We start from the raw sequence: 22,916 nt of genomic DNA, 5'->3' as shown, positions 1-22,916 counted from the left end.
AATTGCCTTCTCCCCTCGCGCCTCCCAATGCAAAGCAGAGAGGGGTTTCCACCATAGAAACGTCAAAGGACAGAGCGGCATTGGCAACCGCTCGCCCCCCGCTTTCATGGTTTCGAGGTAGAGCCCTCCCCGCACTCCCAAGATGCCTTGCGCGAAGGCGATGGAAGGGCAAGAGACTATATTTCCCGCCGTGCCTTGCGGCAACGTCCTATGGAGACGCGGAGCAGGTGTAGCAGTACTTTCCCCTGCCCCTCAACGAGTCCTGCCCGGTGCATCTGAGCATGCTCATAAGCAGGCGAGCATAGCGTGTCATAAAACCCTGCTCGTTGAGGGGCAGAGTAAAGTACTGCTACAACGGGAGATAGAGTGAGAGGGGGCTGCCCTCCTAGTGCGTCAGCGCCTGAGAGTCAAGGGAGCCGGCTCCCCAGCCTGCCTTGCGGGCCAGGACTATACCTCCCAGCCTGCCTTGCGGCCCTCGGCTCAAAGCCCGCGTTTTCCTGTCACACGGCATGCCTTGCGCGCTCGGCACTCTGCAGCGCGGAGTGCGAGGACTGCGTTTCCCAGCGTGCCTCGCGGCCGGAGTCTGCGGGGTAGGCGCGGACTGCATTTCCCAGCGTGCCTCGGGGGAAGTGGGGGGGGGAGAGGCGCGACTACGGGGCGCGAGAGGGCGTCCCTTCCCGGCGTGCCTCGCGAGGGCAGCCTTGCTGAGGAGGCGACGGGCGGGTGGCCGGGCTGTCGTCGGGGGCCGCGATGCTGGAGGAGGCGGGCGAAGAGGTGCTGGGCTCGGTGCTGCTGAAGGCCTCGTCATGCCTGCCGCTGAGCTTCCTGCTGGTGCTGCCGGCTGTGCTGCTCCTGCTGCTGGGCCCGCCGCCCGCCTCGGCAGCCCACGAGTTCACCGTCTACCGCATGCAGCAGTACGAGCTCGGAGGGCAGCCCTACGGTCAGTCCCTCCGAGGGGGCGGCCCTGGGCGGGGGCGGGGTCTAAATCCTCAGCTGGGTTTGTGTTTGGTTTTTTTTTTCTGGCCTGCTTGTTTTTTAATTCACATAGCGCCGAGTTATCTTGTGGTAGCGAGTTCCATAGGCTCTGAGGGTGGCCACGAGCTCGGGGGGCTTTAAGAGGGCGTTGCAGGCACTGGAGGAGGAGGAGGAAAGGTCTGTCGTTCGCTCTTAGCCGGGATGGCTGTGTGGAGCAGGCTCGTGGAGGGCACGTTTAGTGGTGGTTACTACAACTACTTGCATTTGGGCGGTATATTTATATGTTAAATAAATTATAAATAATAGATAGAAGATAGATACTCCTACTACGAATATGCCAGACCTGGCAGCTCAGTGGAGCCTCCAGGTTCAGGGGCAGTCTGCTCCTCTGAACAGTGTGAAGCAACGACGGGAGAGGGTGGCTTGCCACCATGCCTTGCTTCTCGGCTTCCCAGAGTGGGGTTGGGCTGGCTATCGTGAGGGAAGGGGGTGTTGGGTTAGATTGGCCCTGGCCTGTTCTAGGAGGGTCCCTTCTGGTATTCTGGTTAACTGATGGGATTCACTCCCACGAGATGTGGTGGCAGCCCCCAGCTTAGGTGGCTAAGAGCGGGTTAGAGAAGTCCATGGAAGTCGAGTAGATCAATAGCTACTAGTTTTGGTGGCTGTAATAGGGGTATAGGAAGCTGCCTCATACTGAGTCAGACCCTGGGCCCACCTGACCCAGTGTTGCCTACACTGACTGGCAGCAGTGCTCCAGGAGTTCAGGCAGAGAAGGTCCTTTCCCAGCCCTACCTGGAGATGCTGCCAGGGATTGAACCTGGGACCTTCTGCATGCAAAGCTGGTGCCTATCCCTCCATTAAGTCCTCAGAATAATATTAAGAGCACACATAACATTTTAAATAAACATTAGTAATATCAGTGTTGTCTATCTGCAGTATTATTAATGTTCTTATTGGGCACGCTCCAGGCTAAGTTAGTCATTATAAGTGCCACTGAAATCGCTACTGGACTAACTTAAGTCCTATCAATTTGAGTCGTGCTTAGTCATCACTGACTGGATCCTGCCTGATGATGATGATGATGATGATGATATTCAGCCATCCTAGGTCCTTGGGAAGGACTCGATGTCTGGATAAAACAAACCAGTCAATAACACCTGTCTGACTGTGTAAACAAGAAATAATAATAAAACAACACTGACAATAAAATTCAGCCATCCTAGGTCCTTGGGAAGGACTAGATGTCTGGATAAAACAAACCAGTCAATAACACCTGTCTGACTGTGTAAGTAAATAATAATAATAGCATTAAGAATATGAACAATAATAGTAGACTAGTGCTCTCCTCTTCTGCCCGACTCACGTTGAGTTCCTATCTGCCAGTTTAGAAGTGAGGGCCGTCATTTATTCTAGCACTGGGTTCTTTGTGGCTATAATTATGACGGTGGACTAGCCATAGCTGATCTCATTGCTATGGCTAGCTTCGTGAATATTAATGCTATGGGATCTCTTCAGTTGCGGTGGAGTGTTTCGCTGAAGCACTTTGATCACACAGTGATCTTGTGTGCTTTAAAATAGCTCCCTCACTTACTGTAATGCACACAGGAGAGCCAGCCCAAAAATTCAGGAGTCAGATAAGAATGGGCGCTTGACAAAATTACCTGACTTGGTGGTGGACACAGTTGGGGGGGGGAGTAAATGGGCTTCTTTTGATCCCCATTACAAGTAACTTTATTAGAGTAGAGATGGGGTTGCTTGGTACACATAAAGAGCTTATTAAAGAACTTGGCCTCTGAATACCATGGTCTAGGTGCCATTTCTAGGCGCCTTAGCTCCCTGGGATTTGTCAAGTGCTGTGTCAATCATCTCTCTACTCTGGGAAGAGCCCCTGCCTGTTTGCCTGCAGAAGGTCCCAAGTTCCCTCCCTGGCAGCATCTCCAAGATATTGCTGAGAGAGACTCCTGCCTACAAGCTTGGAGAAGCCGCTGCCAGTCTGTGTAGACCATACTGAGCTAGAGGGACCAATGGTCTGTCTCGGCATAAGGCAGCGTTTATGTTCCTGAAAAGTGGTTGTGTAGACAGCAGGTGTCTCTATGTTGGCTCTCCTGTTTCGCTAAAGGGCATGTTGGATGGATGGGAATGTGTGGTTTTCCACGGATGCCTCCAGAAGCTTCTGTTTCCTGCATCCTCTTTCTGGAATGAGGAGTCAATAGAGGCAGGAAACATCGTACATGTATATGTGGGTTGGTGGGAGACCACCTGTTCTCAGCCATCCCTGGACTGAGAAAGCGTGGGTGGGAAACACTCCAGTTTCAACACTTCCATATGTCCATGCAAATATCTTTGGGTGCAACAGGATATCTTTCCACTCTGCTTGCTTGGATTAATCATTCGGCTTCTCCCCAACCTAGCCGAGGGCATCTAGAACCTTCCTTTGTGCTCCCCTGGAGTCAAAGAGGCACGCTTGGCTTCCAAGACACAGCAACTGGCATCTTGCATCTGCTCGCACAATCCAGCCACAGAGAGGCCTCCTCAAGCTAAGCAGATGCTTTCTTGCCTGCTGCCCAGAAACGCACACAGCATGTCGAACGGGCCCATTGTAAGTGGAGAGGGGACTCTGCTGGCTTTATTTAGCCAAGAAAACCAGCCTTTGAGGTGACCTCCTGTGCCCCAAAGCTGCACCTGTCGTGGATGGTTTGCAAGGAGACTCAGTGGCATTTCACAGAGGCTGGGAGCGAACTTTGGAGACAGTGGCAGGCAGGGCCTTTGTTGCAGTCTGGTTGCAAGCAGCGACCATTCCTCAGGAGGGATCGTTGAGGGGGCATCTGGGGGAAATGTGGGTGGAATTTCCCTCCTGTGCTGGTTTGTGACTCTGCTACCTGCAGCCGTGTGTGGTCTAAAGAAGAAAAGGCCCAAGCTTTCAATTTTCTGATATTCAAAACCTCTGCACTCACCAGAGGCAGCGATAGAGATTGTGTCTGCATGCTAGCATGTGATGCAGTTGCACCTCACAGCTTTTCCTGACCAACTTGCATGTTCACAGAGGTGGGGATTACCGGCAGGTCCTGGCACAAGGCCCACTGAGTTGAGGGTTGCCGTGTTCCAGGGTGGAGTTTCTGTGTGGGCAGAGCTTTCTCGCTTCCAGCTCTTTTGGCCCATGTTGAGCGTAAGCCGCTGCCTTCTGCTGAGTCGCACCCTGGGTCCATCCAGCTCAGTTTTGTCGGTGCTGATTGTCAGTAGCTCTCAGACAGGAGCCTTTCGCAGCACTCCCTGGAGGTGTGGCCCGGGATTCATCCCGGGACCGTCTGCATTCAGAGCAGGTGATCTATCACAGATCCTCCCCATAATGCTGGTTGTGCCCCTTTTGGAGCTGAGGCAGGAAACTCTAAAAAAGGAATCAAAACTGAAGATTGATATTGCACAGCGCTGTTTGCGTCAGGCCTTGCTAGCCGAGATTTATTCAGCCTAGAGCAGGGGTGGGTGAACGTAAGGCTTCCAGGAGCTGCTACTTTTCCTCCTTCCTTTGCTTGTGCCTCTTGAGAGCTAACAGTTCAAAATAGTAGCTTTGGGAAGTGGAACCAGTCACGGAATGGTCGCTTGCACAGAAATGCACACCAAAAGAATACGGGCTTTTAACATCCAAATCCCTGAACTCCAGGAGAATGTTGCTGCAGGACAGGAGGAGAGCGAGAGCAACTGCTTTGTGGGAGAAAACGCTGGAGGGAGTGAATGAGAGAGACAGTAAAAGCAGCACCAGTCACGGGCGGGGGGGGGGGGGGGGGAAGAGATTAAAATTGGCGTGGCTATGCCCCCGCTCAGCTGGCCAATACACTTTGCAATATTGGGAAGGGAGGGAGAAGCAGCCTAAATGCCTAGAAAGGGATGACTGGTAGCTCTGGCTGAGATTTAGGATCCTAAAGGATCAAGGAAGATTACCAATTAAGTGGGTAAGGAGGCTTACCAGCTGTTCAATGTCTCCTGTAGAACGGGGTGGGCAACCTTTGGGCTTGCAAGATTGGCCTCTTTTCCTTAGATATAGGGTTGCCAATGGATTTAAAATAGTGGCTCAGCAGCAGAGCAGTTACCGCCTGCCTCCCCATGGGCTGCACGCGGAGAGAACTGAACTTGCTCTCCCTCCACCCCAAAGCCTACTTCTAGATTTCTCCCAGGTGTTCTTCATTTCAGCAGCCTGATTTGAGGAAGGGAGCCTTTTCTTGTGGCGTGGGTCTATTTAAAATACTTTGATCACAGGCCTTGATGCATTTGCTTTGGATCTAGGGGCTAGCCCCCAAATTTAGGAGCCAGACAACAGAGCCCTTGGCAAAATTACTGGAATAGTGACAGACATTATGTGTGGCGGGGCAGGGGAATAAAGGGGCTTCTCTTTATTCTCTTTACAGGTTCCATACTTAGAACAGAAGCAGGCCTGCCTGGGACAAATAAAGTTCTTATGAGAAAGTGCTACCTCTGAGTTAAATTTCTGGGCTCCATGGATTTCTGGCACCTGTTACCTCATTTCTGAGCCTCAAAGGGGCCCTCAGACATGCTTATAAAGATTATCTCGATAAAATCTCATGAAGTTGGGGACAGAAATAATATAGGGCAGGAGCGAGACTAAAGTGGTGACTAAGCACAGTTGAAAGCAACAAGACAAGCTAGTTGTGACTAACTGAAGCCCTGTTAACTTCGGTGGGACATAGTTATTGCTAATGTAGTCTAGATCTTGCCTGTAGGGCCTGCATGGTGCCAACATGCTTTAGTGTCTTCCTTTTCCTGATGTTAGTACTGGCTACTAGGCAGCAGTTCCCACTGAGAACCTCCCAGCCAAGAAAGTAGAGTTCTGCAAGTGTTGGCCCTGCTAACGGAGCAAAGAGGCACCTTTCAAAGTGGTGATTCTCTTATATTTAGCAGGGGGAGAACAACTGGCCCTATCCGACCCCAGCACAGCATCCCTCCAGTGGCTGTTTCTGGTGTCAACCTTGTGTTTCTTATTTGATTGTGAGCCCTTTGGGAACGGGGCCATCTTATTTATGTATTTTTCTGTGTAAACCACTTTGAGAACTTTGCTTGAAGAGTGGTGTGTAAATATTCATCATCGTAGTAGTCGCTGGCATCTGCTTAGCCTGTGAAGGCCTATTGTTAACCGTCTGGGAGTTGGGAATCCTTCCCAACAATCTGTCAAGAGATCTACTTTCTGGCCACCCCCATTGTGGGACACCCCCCCCCAATCTTTGTCTTCAAAGTATCATTGGGACCCTTTGCTCTTGGCAGGCACCCGGAATGCGGTCTTAAACACAGAGGCGCGCACCGTGGAGGCAGATGTCTTGAGCCGCCGCTGCGTGATGATGCGGCTGATGGATTTCTCCTACGAACAGTACCAGAAGGCCCTCCGCCAGTCGGCCGGTGCCGTGGTGATCATCCTGCCGCAAAGCATGTCGTCGGTGCCCCAGGATGTCATCCGGGTAAGCGCCTCTTTGGTGAAAGGGTGCAGTTGTGGTGCTTGGTCCCACAGGGGCCTGGGTAGGTGCATTTGATCCAGCAGGCTTCTAGGAAGGTGCATCTGATCCAGGACAGTAGTGGTGTGTTTGATCCAGCAAGGGTTTAGGCAGAACTGTGGTCTATCAATGGCTACCCGTCTGGTGGCTGTGGGCCACCTCCAGCTTCAGAGGAAGATGCCTCTCAAAACCAGTTGCAGGGGAGCAACAGCAGGAGAAAGGGCATGCCCTCACCTCTTGCCTGTGGGCTTCCCATAGGCATCTGGTGAGCCACTGGGTGAAATAAGATCCTGGACTAGATAGGCCTTGGGCCTGATCCAACAGGGCTGTTCGTATTTTTGATGTTCTGTAGGCTGAAATGTCCAGAATTCTGCAGCTCCAGAAACCAAATTCTGCAAGTTTGCTGGGTGCAGATTCCTGTAGTCTTTCCAGTGATGTTGCGGGGGATTTTGGTTTTCCGCAACACGTTCAGTACTGTGGTGCACAACTTCAGCAGGATATTGACTGTATTCTGGGGTGTACTTTTTGGTTCATGCGAGCTGATAGGGACAGGGGACCCTGAGCAGAGCGGATGGATGCCAGATCCTGGAGCAAGCCTCAGCTCTCTGCAATGGTTCGGTGGTTTCTTGGCTGACGAATACTGTGGGCAGCGTTTGCCGATAACATGATGCTTGAAAACCACAAGTTTGCATGGAAATGTTTTTAGTAGCTGGGCATGGCCCAACTGCTGTCGGCTTTGCACGTGACCATAGTAGCTGCAAGATAAACGAGTGTTGGTTTGTTGCAGTTCTCTGTGGGATTCTTGGAAGAGATTGTGCGGAATTGCTTCTCTGTTTCTGGACAGAAAGTGTTATGCAAGAGAATGTTCAGATTGCTTTATTGCAGTTATTTCAGTAATTTTCACAACCACGTAGGAACATCGGAAGCTGCCATATACTGAGTCAGACCATTGGTTCATCAGTGGCTTCGCCAATGCTGCAGGCAGGAGTCTCTCTCAGCCTTCTCTTGGAGATGTCAGGGAGGGAACTTGAAATCTTCTGCATGAAAGCATACAAGTGCTCTTCCCAGAGCAGCCCCATCCCCTAAGGCACGGTGGGGAAAGTTGGCCCTCTAGCTGTTGAACTACAGCTCCCATCTTCCCCACAATATTGTGGTTGGGGATGATGGGAGTTGTAGTTCAGCAGCTGGAAGGCCAACATTGCCTACTCCTGCCCTAAGGGGAATCTCTTCCAGTGCTCCCACATGTAGTCTCCCTTTCATATGCAACCAGGGCGGACCCTGCTTAGCAAAGGAGGCAACTCATGCTTGCTACCACAAGGCCAGCCCTCCTCCCTAACGAACCTGTGTGGGCAGTCAGGATTATGGCTCTCGTATTGCAGGTTAAGTTAGTTGGGCTAAGGCCAGGGGAATAGTTGCTTGCCTGCTGGATTTCTCAGGTGAGGCTGAAGATCTCTTGGATTATAGCATACACAGAAAGTTACTGGATCACACTAAGAGTGCCCTCCTCATTCCTCAGTGCAAGACGAAGCAAGATATGTGCCACACAGAGGAGGAGCAGAGATTTAATTCCTCCTGGCTCGGATGTGTGAACATTGCGACAGTTTTCTTTCATGGTTGAAATTAAAGTCGGAGTAAGTGGATGGTGGTTTTGTAAACATGAGGAGAGGAGAGCTGGTCTTGGGGCAGCAAGCTTGAATTGTCTCCTTTGCTAAGCAGGACCTGCCCTGGTTTGCATTTAGATGGGAGACTACATGTGTGAGCACTGTGAGATATTCCCCTGAGGGGATGGGGCCACTCTGGGAAGAGCACCTGCATGTTTGCATGCAGGAGGTTCCAAGTTCTCTCCCTAGCATCGCCAAGACAGGGCTGGGAGAGACTCCTGCCTGCAACCTTGGAGATGCCGCTGCCAGTCTGTGTAGATGATACTGAGCTAGATGGACCAAGAGTCTGACTCGGTAGAAGCCATTTTCCTACATTCCTATGTTCCTGTATGCATGTAGAATCAATTGGAAGGGACTTTTGCAGTCCAACCCCCTGCATATTACAGGAACCTGCTGCAACATTTCTGAAAGGCTCTGTTTAAAAACCTTAAATGATTGAGAGCCCATCACTGCATGAGGCAGACAGTTCCACGGTTAAACAGCTCTTGCACTTGGGAGATTCTTCCTGAACCTTTCTTGTCATTTCATCTCATTGATTCTAGTCGTCTTTCCCTCAGGAGAAACAGAGAACAGGTTCACTGCTTCTAGTAATATCTGTCCTGCAGACCTTTGAAGAGGGCTGTAATCTCTCCCCTTACTCTTTTCTTCTCCCTGTTAAACATACCCAGTTCCTTACATCATTTCTCATAGGGCTTCTATTTCAGTCACCTCACCGCCTTTGTAGGCCTCCTGTGAACCCATCCCAGTTGTAGAATCCTAGAACTGAAGAGTTGGAAGGGTCCTTGGAGCTCCTCTAGTCCAGCCCCCTGCCCAGTGCAGTTTGTCAAAGTCTTTACAATGCAGTGCCCAGAGCTGGACACAGGATTCCAAGTGAGGTCTGACCAGCGTGGTGTGTGCCCATTTCCAGACTTGACTTCCTCTGAAATGTGCCTCTCTCCTCCTCAGCAATTCATGGAGAACGAGCCAGAGATGCTGGCCATGGAAACCATCGTGCCGGTCTACTTCGCCAAAGAGGACGACGAACTCCTCTCCATCTACGACCAAACGCAGACCGCCTCTGCGTCGCAAGGTTCAGCCTCTGCTGCTGAAGGTGGGCCTCTGCTAAACCCAAAGCTTTCCTCCTTCATTGAATCCTCATTTGGGAGGCCCCATATGCCGAATGCCTTTTCCCTTTCATTTAGCTTTTCGAACGTAAAAAGAACAAGCGTCTCCAGGGCTAGGAAATAGCTTGGAGCCTTCTCTGTCTGTCTCCTTGCAGTGCCTCTGGACTGTATTCTCTCTGCATTCCTCTACAGCAGGGGTAGGCCAGCTTGGCACTCCAGCTGAACTACAACTCCCATCATCCCCAGCTGCAATTTATGGCAGCTGGGGATGCGGGAGTTGTTGTCTAGCAGCAGCTGGAGTGCCAAGAGCTGGCCAACCTTTGCTGTACGGGATGAAGGCAAAGGGCTGCTAGCTCTATATTCACATATACTTGTGAACTGCCTAGAGCCATCTGGGTGAGGCGGTCTAAAAATCCAGTAAGTAAACAGAGTAGGTGCAGCTCAAGACTGTGGCGGCACTCCACAAGTGAATCTAGCGTCTCCTGCCTGTTACTTAGCAGTATTTCCTTTTTCCAACTTTTCCCCCTTACCTGGTCACCTGGGAGCAAACTTTTACTTGCCATGTGCAAACAAGTAAATGATTCTTGACGAGCCTGGATTTCTTCTTAGATACACACACACACACACACACAGAAGGAAATAAGTATTTGATCCCCTGCTGATTTTGTCCATTTGCCCTCTGACACAGAAATGACCAGGCTATAATTGGAATGGTAGGTTTATTGTAGCTGTGAGAGACAGAATAACAACAAACAAACCCTCAAAAGCCCAGTGCCCAAAAGTCAGTGATGGATTTGTGTGTGTGTGTGTGTGTATTTTTTTTTTAAGTGCTCAAGATCAGAACAGTCCTGTCAACCCTAAAAAATACCATCGGTGACTGTGATGTCAATTTCACAGCGAGTTTCAAGCAAAGTGGGAAAGGATGTTGTTTGAGGAGGGGAAAAGGCAGGAAGGCCCTGGGATTCCCTGTCCATGATCTTAATCCTCCAACTCCGGGCTGAGCGACACGTTTAAGTGGTGGCTTTCTCATATTGAGCAGGGGAAAGTAACGGTCTCTCCAACCCCAGCACGGTGTTGGTCCCAGTGGCTGCTCCTGGTGTCTCCCTCGAGTTCCTCTTTAGACTCTGAGCCCCTTTGGGGGCCAGGATCCGTCTTCAAGCCCCCTCGAGGCAGGCAGTTTGAGAATCGGCCCTGGTAACTGGCAAAGAGGAACCTCTTCTAATGAGGGCTCATTTGTATTTAGCCAGAGAAAACAAGCGTTCCTATTCAGCCCCAGCACAACATCCCCCCAGAGGCTGTTGCTAGTGACTCCTCTGCGTCTCCCTTTAGATGGTGAGCCCTTTGGGGACAAAGAACCTCATCTCTTTTTGCTGTATAAACCACTTTGAGGACTTGAAAAGTTTATATTCTTAATATGTATGCATTTACTGTTATCTGAGTCAACAGGCACGTGAGAACTAGGAGCAGCCAACTCTCTTGTCTGTCCTTTCTTTCGAGGGATCTGTTTAACGTGCGACCCACTCGGGAGCATGGCTGTGCAAACTATAGGGCCAAACATAGCAAATGCCTGTTTCTTATCATCCTGCTTCCTTTCTAGTTCTGTTGCACACGGCGACAGCCAATGGCTTCCAAATGGTGACCAGCGGGGCGCAGAGCAAAGCCATTAGTGACTGGCTCATCACCAGCATAGAGGTGGGTTTGGTAGCACTGCCCTGGTTGGGCAGGAACCTGGCAGAAGGAACTGTCCATTGCAGCCTGCCTGATGTAGCTGCGTGGCCCCACAGAGAGCCAGGGCTGTGGGGTGCTTGGTTTGGGCTGCTGTGTAGAGCTTGCAGACTCTCCAGCGTCTGTTCTTGATCTTCTCTGGCAAGCTGGACTCGTATTCTGATAGAAGGATACGGATACGATACGGCGAATATTTATATACCCCTTTTCAACAAAAGTTTCCAAAGCGGTTTACATAGCTATATTTTTAAAAAACCAAAATGGCTGTGCTTTGTTAATAAATAAAAAAGAAAGGGACATTCTATGCTTTGTGCTGTCTTCGTTTTCGGCGAGACGGCAGCGGTAGTTGTCCTGTTAATTCCTTTTTCCTCCCTTCCAGGGTCGGCTGACAGGTCTGGGAGGAGAGGACCTGCCTACCATAGTAGTCGTAGCTCACTACGATTCGTTTGGGGTTGCTCCAGTAAGTTATTTGGTGATAAGTGTCCCACATGGGCCTTGATAGGTTTTCTCTGGATTTGTAGCCAGGCAGTGGACACTGGATAAAATTACCAGACTTAGCGATGGACTAGCGATTTCTCTCTCTCTCTCTCTCTCTCTCTCTCTCTCTCTCTCTCTCTCTCTCTCTCTCTCTCCCTCTCTCTCATATGAAACTAGAACCAGGGGTCATCCCATGAAACTGAATGGCAGGGAATTTAGGACTGACAAAAGGAAGCACTTTTTCACACAAGACATAATTAATCTATGGAGTTCTCTGCCACGGAATGTGGTGAGAGCCACCAGCCTGGATGGCTTTAAGAGGGGCTTACACAAATTCTAGGAGGACAGTTCTCTCTGGCTACCAATTTTATTTATTCGATTTATATACTGCCCTTCCAAAAATGGCTCGGGGCTGTTTTGATGGCTATAGGCCAGCCTCAGAGGCAAGATGCGTCTGAATACCAGTTTCAGGGGAGCAACAGCAGCAGAGAGGGCGTGCCCTCACGTCTTGCCTGTGGGCTTCCCAGACACATCTGGTGGGCCACTGTGTGAAACAGGATGCTGGACTAGATGGGCCTTGGGCCTGATCCTGCAGGGCTGTTCTTATGGACATTGTGCAGGGGGAAGGGTAAATGGGCTTCTCTTTACAAGTAACGGAACAGAATTAGGGCTTCCTGGGGCAGATAAAGGTTTCATTAAATATCTCTATATCTCTTCCTTTGAAAATCCCAGTCTAGGCACCACAGTTAAATTTCTAGGCACCATGGCTTCCTGGTGCCTGGGATTTGTCAAGCCCTGGTCCCACTTGACTTGCTTACTTGAGACATCTGAATTGTTTGGCTAAACTGTTCCTTGGCTTTGAGCAGGTGCCCCCCCCGATATATGTGGGGCTGCTTCTTGGCCCCATTAGTTTCCAGGGTGGTTCATGTAGCTTGTATAACAGAGAAAGTATGAGAGAGACTCCCACCCTTGGGGGCAAGAGGCATTGCCTGCAACGGTGATTCCCCGGTTGTGAACAGAACTTAAGAACAGCCCTGCTGGATCAGGTCCAAGGCCTGTGTCCCCTGCCCTGGGGTACAACCTTGGGGTGCCTTGAAGTTCCTTCTAGGCCAGCCTCTCCCTGTTCCAGGCCTCTGTTGCTTCACTCTTGAGGTAGAGCATCAACTGCTTTCACGGTGATGCAACGCTCTTTGTGCCCTCCCTTCCTCGAGCTTGTTTTACTATCACTGTTACTAATCAGACCTCTATTTCCACACCGATATGGAGAGTTTCAGCCCCTGAGGTGTGGCTGGTACCTCTTACTCAAAATGCAAGTAAGGCATGACACAATTGCATCAAAGAGTTCTTTTTGGTTGAGTGTCCTTGCAGTTGCCGGAGGTCTTGGGAAGGGGACCACTGGCTGACGCCCACAGCCAGGGGCGTAACTACTATTAGGCAAGGGGAGGCGGCTGCCTGGGGGGCCCCCACGCCTTGAGGGGCCCCCCAGAGGCAAGTCACATGTGAAGTAAGTGTGTGTGTGTGTGTGTGTGTGTGTGTGTGTGTGTGTGTGTGTGAGCGAGGGGCCCATTTTAAAATTTTGTCTCTGGGCCCACTCCAGCCTTGTTACGCCCCTGCCCACAGCCCTCCACAGCCTGCCTTCGCTTGCGTCTGTGTGCTCTCCTTTATCCTGTCCTCTGTTGCTCAGTGGCAGAGCATCTGCCTTTCCTGCAGGAGGTCCCGGGTTCAATCCCTGGCAGCATCTCCAGGTAGGGCTGGGGGAAATCCCTGCCTGAAGCCCCGGGGAGCTGCTGCCAGTCAGAGAAGACAGTACTGAGTTAGATGGCCCAAAGGAGAATGCAAAAAAGAACCCCATGTGAAGACTCTCCGTTCAAGTGTTACAAATAGCTTAGCTCACAAGATACCACAATTATTATTTATTTATTTATTTAACACACTTGTGTGCCGCCCAAAACACAAGTCTCTGGGTGGTTTACACCATAAATAATTGTATAACTTAATCAGATATACGTTTTGGATGATTGATTGATTGATTAAGTGCTGTCAAGTCAGTGTCGACTCTTAGCGACCACATAGAAGATTCTCTCCAGGATGATCTGGCTTCAACTTGGCCTTTAAGGTCTCTCCGTGGTGCATTCATTGCTGTCGTCATCGAGTCCATCCACCTTGCTGCTGGTCGTCCTCTTCATTAATATCAGAATGTTGATTCCAAATACTGCAAGTCCTATCAAATATTCACCCGTTAAAAGCATGCATTAAAAAACATGCATAAACAAAGTCTTAAAGTCCAAAGGTTATATTTTTGGGTGTGCCCTGATCCATGCAGTCAGAATCCACACATGGACTTTACTCAAGTTCCATAGACATGTCTAAAGCTTCAATTGGAAAATTTATAATGGGGCAAAATCCATATGAAAGCAATATCTGTTCTGAAGAGATGTATCCAGTCGTTCTGACTCAGGCCTGACTCATCAAGTGGCAGCCTCCTAAGTCCAAAATATTAATGTGTCCTGGTACTGCTTAGATTCCATCCTGATTGTCGATCCTGACCTTCCAGTTGAAGACCAGTGGCTTGGGCCAGGTCCCACTTGAGGCTCTCTAGGTTTTGTTGGACGACAAGTCCAACTCCTTTAAAGCGCTGACCGGCTTGGGTCCGGGCTACCTTAGAGAGCGCCGCCTTTGCTATGATCCCCATTGCTCGTCGAGGTCATCTGGAGAGGTCTGTCTCCAGTTACCTCCAGTACGTCTGGTGGTGACTCAGAACCGGGCCTTCTCTGTAGCTGCTCCTGGCCTATGGAATGCACTCCCGGCAGATATCCACAGTTTAGGATCGCTGTCAGCCTTTAAGAGAGTCCTAAAAACATACTTGTTTGGCCTGGCCTTCCAAGGTTTGTAAATTGTTTTTTTTTAAGTATTTTAATTGGTTTTAAATGGTTTTAATTGTTTTTATATTGTTTTTAGCACTGTTTTGAATGGTGTGTGCTTTTATGTCTCTTTAAAGTTATACACTGCCCAAAGCCTTTGGCTGGGGCAGTTTATAAATGTAATAAATAAATAAAAGTCCCGTCACTCCCAGCTGCAATTGATTGTCTTTTTCTACCCCCAGTGGCTCTCCCACGGTGCCGACTCTAATGGCAGCGGGGTCGCCGTGCTCTTGGAACTGGCCAGGCTCTTCTCTCGCCTCTATACCTACAAAAGGACCCACGCTGGGTAAGGAGTGGGTCGTTTCCTCTTTGAGTAGGCCCTCCCCCCCACCCCCATGGATGTGTGTTCTCTAACCTGAGAGTCGCCACTCTTGCCTGTCTCCCCCACTCTCGCACCTCCAGGTATAACCTGCTGTTCTTTGCATCTGGAGGTGGCAAGTTTAACTACCAAGGGACCAAGAGGTGGCTGGAAGACAACCTGGACCACACAGGTGTGATGGGCTCATTGTACACCCAGCAATAAAACCTTACAGAGAAGCCCCAGGCTTCTGACAAGACCACTTCCTTACTGGTGGAGATGGGGCAGCCCTCAATCATGTAACTAGTCCTCAGTGTTCGAGTCCACCAAGGCCGGGTGGCTCAGCCAGAGAGTACTGCTGTGCCCCTCCAGAGAGAGGTCCCTCTCCCCGCGGTCCTCCGGAGGGAGCCCCGCCCCAGACTGTAGAGGTCTCCTAGCCCGGGCTCCGTCTCTTTCAGATTCCAGTTTGCTGCAGGACAACGTGGCTTTCGTCCTCTGTCTGGACACCCTGGGGAGAGGAAACAGCCTTCACTTACACGTCTCGAAGCCCCCCAAAGAAGGCACGCTCCAGCATGCTTTTCTGAAGGAGCTGGAACTGGTAAATAAGGGGGTCCTGGTAGGAGAAGGGCCTGGCGGCTGCTGAACTCACAACAGCCCACGAGCCCAGGCGAGCCCGTACCGCGGAGGGAGGAGGGGGCCGTGCCAGGGATGGAGCCATCGCTCAGTGGCAGAGCATCTGGTTGGCATGCAGGAGAAGGTCCTAGGTCCAGTCCCTGGCAGCCTCTCCAGGCTGGGCTGGGAAAGACTCCCGCCGGCAACCCCGGAGAAGCGGCTGCCGGTCAGAGCGGACCAGCAGTTCCCAACCAGGCTTCTTCTAGATGGTGCAGAACTACAGCTCCCATCACTCCCCCAGCCACAATAAATTGTAGCTGGGAATGATGGGAGTTGTAGTTCAGCAACAACTGGAGGAACCTGGGTTGGGAACCGCTGCAGCAGACTATCCTGAGCTAGATGGATCTAAGGTCTGACTCGGGAGAAGACCACTGCCTAAGCCCCTGGGAGTGTGTGGTGGGTATCTTGCTTTTTGACCGACCGTTCCTCATCGGCGTCTCTCCCATTTTCAAAACTCGATTTTTACTATTGCTGCTAATATTTATATCTTGCTTTTTGAGTAAAGGTTCCCCCCAAAGCAGTTTGCATAGATAAAATAAGTAAGTAAAAATGGCTTCCTGTCCCAAAAGGGTTCACAGTCTAAAAAGAAACCCATGGGGGGGCGGGGCCCAGCAAGAACCCCTGGAAGCCTGCTCTGCTGGGGTAGGAGGGGGCCAGTTGCTCTCCAGTGCTCCCTGTAACAGGGAGTCCCAGATGTTAACTACAGTTCCCAGAATCCTTGGCCAAAGGCCATTGCAGCTGGGGATTCTGGGAGCGGTAGTTGGCATCTGCAATTCCCTGTTACAGGGAACACTGTTGCTCTCCCCCTGTGAAGTATAAGAGCGTCGCCACTTTAAAAGGCGCCTCTTTGCAGAGTTAGCATTGGTAATTAGATATTGTGTTAATTGTGTTTTAATAGTTTTAAACTTTAATTGTTGAAATATGTAATCCGCCCAGAGAACTTGCATTGCGGTATAAAAACGTGTTAAATAAATAAAATTGCTTCTCTCACCTCTCCCTCCCATTCCTGTGGGCCCCCAGATGTGGTTCGACCACAACTCCCATCAACCTCTTCAGCAGTGATGTCACGGGGGTGATGGGAGTTGTAGTCCATCTACATCTGGGGGCCCACAGTTGGAAACCTCCAGGGGTTGTTTCTAATGCAACCAGTCTCTCCCTAACACCTTATAGCTCTGCCTTTCTTGCCGGTCTGTAATCAGGTGAAGACATTCTTTTGCCTTGGTTCAGCTGCTAAGCGCTGTTCCCAAACAGAGCAGCACATCCCCAGTGGGCCCGGCTCCTTTTGGCTGCTGCTGAAGGTGGCCATTCACGGAGGCCACAGAGCCATTTGACTGCCAAATTTGGGGGCTCCTGGCAGCGGCACCTGCCTGGCATAGCCTGCCACCCCAGCTCTAGGGATTGTCTCTCCTCTCCTCTTCCTGGGGACAGCCGGCTATGTTACCAGTGCAGCCCTGAAAGTAGACGTGGATAGGAGGATGGCGCCACCTGCTGGGCTGTGAATGAAATAACCACACCATTATCTTCAGAGCACTTAGAACTGCTCCACTAACACATTTATTTATTTTCCGTTTTTATGCTGCCTTTCATAATGCATCTCAAAGCGGTTTAAAAGTTTAAATACCATAAAATTCCATGAAAGTTGCATTTAAAACCTTAAAAATCAGCAAAACAGTAAAAACCATAAAACATCAAAAAGCAACCATGGGGAAAAAACCAGAAACAAAAAAGCTGAGAGACCCTGCAGCCCCCTAACACATGGACCCCACAAAGGGTGCCCATTCCGCCAGTTCTTTCCAAGTGCCAGTTTAAACTGCCTTTGCTCAGGGCGTAGTCTGGAGACTTGAGTGACTTCAAAATGCGGCAGCCAGATTGGTCTCTGGGGCAACCCGGAGAGACCTTATCAGGCCTGTTCCTAAACAGCTGCACTGGCTGTCAATATTCCAGGCAAAATGGAAAGTCATGGTTATTGCCTTTAAAGTCTTGAGTGGCTTTGGTCTGGTTACCTGAGAGAGCGCCTTTTCCTGCAAGATCTGTACAGTTCATCAAGATTGTCTGGAGAGGTCTGTCTCCAGGTACTACCAGTTCACTTGCTGACACCTCAGAGTTGAGGGCATTCAGTAGTAGCCAGTCATGACTACATGAATGTGCTCCCCATGGAAATATGAGGTTTATCATCTTTAGCATCATTTAAGAGAGCCGTACCGATGTAGTGTTTAGGTGGTTTTGAAAGTGTTTTATGTTAAAGTTTTTTTTAAAAGTTCATATCTTTATTTTTTCTAACAAATTTAACACATTAAAATTCCAACTACATTTTAAAGAATTGAAAAATAAAGAATTCCCCCCCCCCGAATTGAAAAATAAACGTTTAGTTTATTAACCCATCCAAGCAAAGTTACAATACATTGACACAATATGAACTTTTATTTATTTATTTTTATTTTGTGAACTACCAAAATAAAAAACTTTTGTGAACTACCTTGAGCTGTTTGGATTGGACTGTAAACAAATGAAAGGAATGAATGAATGAATGAATGAATGGAAAAGAAGTGGCTGGTATGGTGTACATGAGTAGTGATTTGGAGGTGTTGAAATGCAGCTACTGTGCTGAAACTAAGCAGGTTCCAGTCTGTTCAGTGGGTGAATGGGAGATTGCCAGGGAACCCCACGTATGCTGTCCAGAGTTCCATGATGGAGAGATGGCCTGTAAATATTTGTACAAATACTTCTATTTGTACAATAAAATTCAAAAAAAATAAAATGACTGATCTGAATTGTAGCAGTGCAGAAGAAGGCAGTCGAGGAAGGGAAGCCCTGGTTATTCCTTTTTTCTTGAACCACCATGAGCATTTCACCATGAGCACTTATTAGTATGACGCTGTTTTACTGACGGAGAGGAAATCCGTTCCAGGGCTCAGTTGTGGTTTCTCTCTTAACTACCCTGTGTCTTACTGGGGGTAGGAACACTGTTGCAAAGCTTAGCTGTTGCAGCTTCCTCTTGACACACCCTGTGCACAGCAGCCCATCCGCCCCAGATGGGATGGGTACCTATTAAGCTAGATGGCAGGGAGAGGAGGCTAAAAACCCTTGATCGCTTGTACCTGTGTAAATTTAAACATCAGTTCCGAATCCTAGAATGTTAGAGCTGGAAGGCACCTTGGGGATGGCTGGGAGCTTCTGGGTGCAAATAAGCTGCTCTTCCACTGAGCTACAGCCCCATCCTCTGCCGCTGGTCTGGCCTGACCATAAATTGTGCCATCTCAGAAAAATGACCATCTGAAACTGCCTTCTGCAGAGTCAGCCCCTGGGTCCATCTAGCTCAGTATTGTCTACACCACGGTTTCTCAACGTTGGGTCCCCAAATGTTATTGGACTTCAACTCCCATAATCCCCAACTGAAGGCCGCTGGGGCTGGGGATTATGGGAGTTGAAGTACAATAACATCTGGCGACCCAACATTGAGAATCCCTGGTCTGCACTGACCGGCAGCAGCTCTGCAGGGTTCCAGACAGGGCTCTTCCCCAGCCCTTCCCAGAGATGCTCCCAGAGACTGAAGCTGGAACCTTCTGCAGGTCAATGCTCTACCGCCCTTTCCCAAAATGACCCAGTGGCCATGCAGGAGACTGGGCACAGAACGCGAACCCCAAACCTCTGGCACCCTATGCGAGATGCTTGCTTCTCGACCAACCAGCCTGCTGCAGTTGTGAACTGAACTGGTGGCCTGGAAGAAGCGGGTGTCGAGCCGCTGAAGGGCTTAACTCTTGCTTTGCCGCAGGTGGTTGCCAGCCAGTTCCCAGAAGTGCAGTTCTCCATGGTGCACAAGAAAATCAACCTAGCCGAAGACATGTTGGCGTGGGAGCATGAGCGCTTTGCCATCCGGCGTCTCCCGGCCTTCACGGTGTCTCACCTCGAGAGCCATCGGGACGGCCTTCGGAATAGCATCATGGACGTGAGGTCAGCTGCTGGGTGAGGAGGCTGCAAATCGGGGCTGTGGCGGAGCAGTGTCGGGGGGCGGGGTGGTCCTCATGCCTCTGTTCTGCTTCCTTGTGCTGTAGCTGAGGGACGTGGTTGACTTCTCGGGAATGAATACAGAGCCGTTCTTGACTTCTCTGTTGGAAAACAGAGCCTGAGAACTTGGGCTAGGTTGGCGGCCTTCGAAGTCTTCAGTGGCTACTGGTCTGGTGGCTATAGGCCAGGGATTCTCAACATTGGGTCCCCAAATGTTATTGGACTTCAACTCCCATAATCCCCAGCACCAGTGGCCTTTGGTTGGGGATTATGGGAGTTGTCCAATAACATCTGGGAACCCAATGCTGAGAATCCCTACTATAGGCCACCTTCCACCTCAGAAGCAAGATGCCTCTAAATATCAGTTGCAGGGGAGGAGACAGCAAGAGAGAGGGCAGGGTCTGCCTTGCTTTGTGTATGGCGAGGAGACAGCACGTGAGTGCTCTAAGATATCCCCCCTGCCCCCAGATACTGTGGTGAGGCATGAAACCATGGTGGACTCTGCTTAGCTCATGGGACAGTCAGTGCTTGCTACCCAAGACCAGCTCTCCTCCCACTGTGTGAGAACTTGACCACTGTCGGAGTAAATTCTGATTTGATTCCAAGTCATATAGAGCAGTATTCATTCTGCAGATGGTAGTTCTGGGGGGTAGATGGGTCCTATTTTTGAAGTTCTACCAGCCAGAAATCCACCACCTCATTTTAAGTAGCAAATCTCTTCTCTCCCTTCCCCCCCGCCCTTATATTCACACACCGTGAGAAAATCCACTCCTGGGTTTTCCCCTAATGCAGCAGCTTCCACATGCTGAACTACAACTCCCTTAGCCATTCGAATAGGGGCCTGATGGACTTTGTAGGTTGCAAGTTTGCAGAAAGCCTGTCCTGATACTACTTCTTAGTTTTAGCAGCCTTATTCTTATTCTTATTCTTATTATTATTATTTTATTATTATTTTTACTTTTATATCCCGCTCTTCCTCCAAGGAGCCCAGAGCGGTGTACTACATACTTGAGTTTCTCTTTCACAACAACCCTGTGAAGTAGGTTAGGCTGAGAGAGAAGTGGCTGGCCCAGAGTCACCCAGCTAGTACCATGATTGAATGGGGATTTGAACTCGGGTCTCCCCTGTCCTAGTCCAGCACTCTAACCACTATACCACGCGGGCTTATAAAAAGAGCGCGGCCTTTTGGTTGCTGCTACTCAACCACTGGGAGTCAGAAACGGGCAAGTCACCCAGAGATCTAGAGACTCTCACACTCGTCTTATCTGCACCTTGCTGATTTCTTGGAAGAAGCTTGAAAATCAAGTCCTCTGAGTGCCCCAGTGGGTGTAAACCTCTGGCTAGATGCTTGCCTAGAAAGGAATGTGCACAGACCTGGGAAGCGTGAATACACCGGTTTAGCTTCCTTGTAGCAGTTGACTGAAGCACAAAACACACCACACATGCAATAAGCTGTAGATTGATTGATTGATTGATTGATTAAGTGTCGTCAAGACAGTGGACTCTTAGCGACCACATCGATAGATTATCTCCAGGACAATCTGTCTTCAACTTGGCTTTTAAGGTCTCTCAGTGGTGCATTCATTGCTGTCGTCATCAAGTCCATTCACCTTGCTGATGCTGGTCGTCCTCTTCTTCTCTTTCCTTCCACTTTCCCCAGCATTATGCAGTTCTCAAGGGAGCTGGGTTTTCGCAGAATGTGTCCGAAGTATGATAGTTTGAGTCTGGTCATTTGTGCCTTGAGTGAACATTCTGGTTTGATTTGTTCTATAATCCCTTTGTTTATTTTCCTGGCTGTCTATGGTCTCCTCAAAAGTCTTCTCCAGCACCAGAGTTCAAAAGCGTCCGTGCCTTTTCTGTCTTGCTTATTCAAAGTCCAGCTTTCTCATCCATAGTGTGTCACAGGAAAAACCATGGTCTGAGCGATTCTAATCTTGAATGAATGATAGCAGCATGATTAAAATTGGGAGCAAATGTACCCTTATTGAGCACAAGAACTTCTAATACTAAGGCAGTTTTGCATCTATGGTGCGGCTTCATTTGGAGTGCTACATGCAGTTCTGGTCACCGTATCATAAGAAGGACATTGTATAACTGGAAAAGGTTCAGAAGACGGCAATCAGGATGTTCAAGGGCCTGGATCAACTTCCTTCTGAGAAAAGCATCTGGGGCTTTGTAGTTTGGAAAAGCGAGTGACGGGAGACATGAGAGAGGTATATAAAATGATGCATGGAGTAGAGAGAGTGGGGTAACCTTCAGTGGCGCAGCGGGGAAATGCTTGACTAACAAGCAGAAGGTTGCCAGTTCGAATCCCCGCTGGTAGTATATAGGAAGATGCTGAAAGGCATCATCTCATACTGGGTGGAAGGAAGCAATGGTGAACCCCTCCTGTATTCTGCCAAAGAAAACCACAGGGCTCTGTGGGCGCCAGGAGTCGAAATCGACTTGACAGCACACTTTACCTTTAGAGAGAGTGGACAGAGAAAATTTACTCCCTCTCAACACTAGAACCAGGGGTCATCCCATGAAACTGATGGCCAACAAAAGGAAGCACTTCTTCACACAGCGCATAATCTATGGCATTCTCTGCCACGGGATGCGGTGACAGCCACCAGTCTGGATGGCTTTAAAAGGGGCTTAGAGCGGCCTCATCACTTTTGGAGCATATCTGAAAATGCACACACACGTTGTCTCCCATCCAAATGCAGACCAAGGTGGGTCCTGCTTAGCAAAGGGAGCAATTCATACTTGCCACCACAAGACCTAATTTCCTCTCATCCTGAGAGGGATTACTCCTGCTATTGCTCCAAAGTCAGAATAATGCCTGTCCTTGTAGTCATTTGACCTTTTTTTGCAGCCCTTTGAAGTTCCAACCCTGCTGGCCCTAGCAGAAAACAACAGGTTTTTTGGGACCCCGCTACTTTTTCTTTCATCTCTTTGAAGGCAAGATTTTCTCTACACTAGATTCGATAGTCTGGTTAGGAATGGAACTGGGTTATCATATGGACCTGTGATTACAGAGCAGACTTGGAAGAAAGCAGTTCCTTATCCTCTAAGGACTTAGTCTAAAAATGAGCGCCAGGGAGACCCAGCAACAGCAGTTGCTCTCTCCTTTTCTGTCTAAAAGCCAGCCCCTACTTGAAAAGGTGCCTCTTTGCCCAGTTCGGAGGGGGCGATTCCCAAGCACAAGAGGGCCTTTTCCTGCCCCACAGGGCTTACTCTCTAAAAAGAAATAGTCAAAGGAGATGCCAACCACAGCCCCTTAAAGGGACCCTATGCCGGGCTGAAGAGGGACAGTTGCTCTCCCCCTGCTAAACAGGAGAGAACCGCCACTTTCCAAGGTTCCTTTTGGCCCGGCCAGCCAGCTCGATTCTAAGTCACTGTGCATCGAATCTTTTGTTTTATTTATTTTATTTATTTTTACATTTATACCCCGCTTTTCCTTCAAAGAGCCCAGAGCGGTGTACTACATACTTAGGTTTCTCCTCACAACAACCCTGTGAAGTAGGTTAGGCTGAGAGAGAAGTGACTGGCCCAGAGTCACCCAGCAAGTCTCATGGCTGCATGGGGATTCGAACCCGGGT

At 49.7% G+C, this 22,916-nt stretch overlaps 1 protein-coding gene across 5 annotated transcripts in view; it reads left to right on the top strand.

The window, feature by feature from the left end:
• The first annotated feature begins 228 nt into the window (after window positions 1-228).
• The window catches only part of NCLN (nicalin), a 33,100-nt gene continuing 10,412 nt past the window's right edge, over window positions 229-22,916 (top strand). The window contains exons 1-9 of one of the 5 annotated variants that reach the window (XM_053298289.1): window positions 229-590; window positions 6,247-6,437; window positions 9,077-9,221; window positions 10,832-10,926; window positions 11,339-11,419; window positions 14,540-14,643; window positions 14,760-14,848; window positions 15,114-15,253; window positions 19,100-19,290. In XM_053298289.1, the coding sequence (XP_053154264.1) occupies window positions 6,318-6,437; window positions 9,077-9,221; window positions 10,832-10,926; window positions 11,339-11,419; window positions 14,540-14,643; window positions 14,760-14,848; window positions 15,114-15,253; window positions 19,100-19,290 (965 nt within the window). In that variant the 5' untranslated portion in view covers window positions 229-590; window positions 6,247-6,317. Of the gene's footprint in view, window positions 591-644; window positions 941-6,246; window positions 6,438-9,076; window positions 9,222-10,831; window positions 10,927-11,338; window positions 11,420-14,539; window positions 14,644-14,759; window positions 14,849-15,113; window positions 15,254-19,099; window positions 19,291-22,916 lie in introns of those variants that run through there. The other 4 variants (XM_053298288.1, XM_053298286.1, XM_053298287.1 and 1 more) reach the window with 4 other exon arrangements.

The sequence above is a fragment of the Hemicordylus capensis genome, chromosome 2, assembly GCF_027244095.1.
Source record: "Hemicordylus capensis ecotype Gifberg chromosome 2, rHemCap1.1.pri, whole genome shotgun sequence".
In the NCBI taxonomy this organism is placed as follows: domain Eukaryota; kingdom Metazoa; phylum Chordata; class Lepidosauria; order Squamata; family Cordylidae; genus Hemicordylus; species Hemicordylus capensis.
Note: the sequence above shows the minus strand (reverse complement) of the source record. Positions and strands in the feature narration are given on the sequence as shown.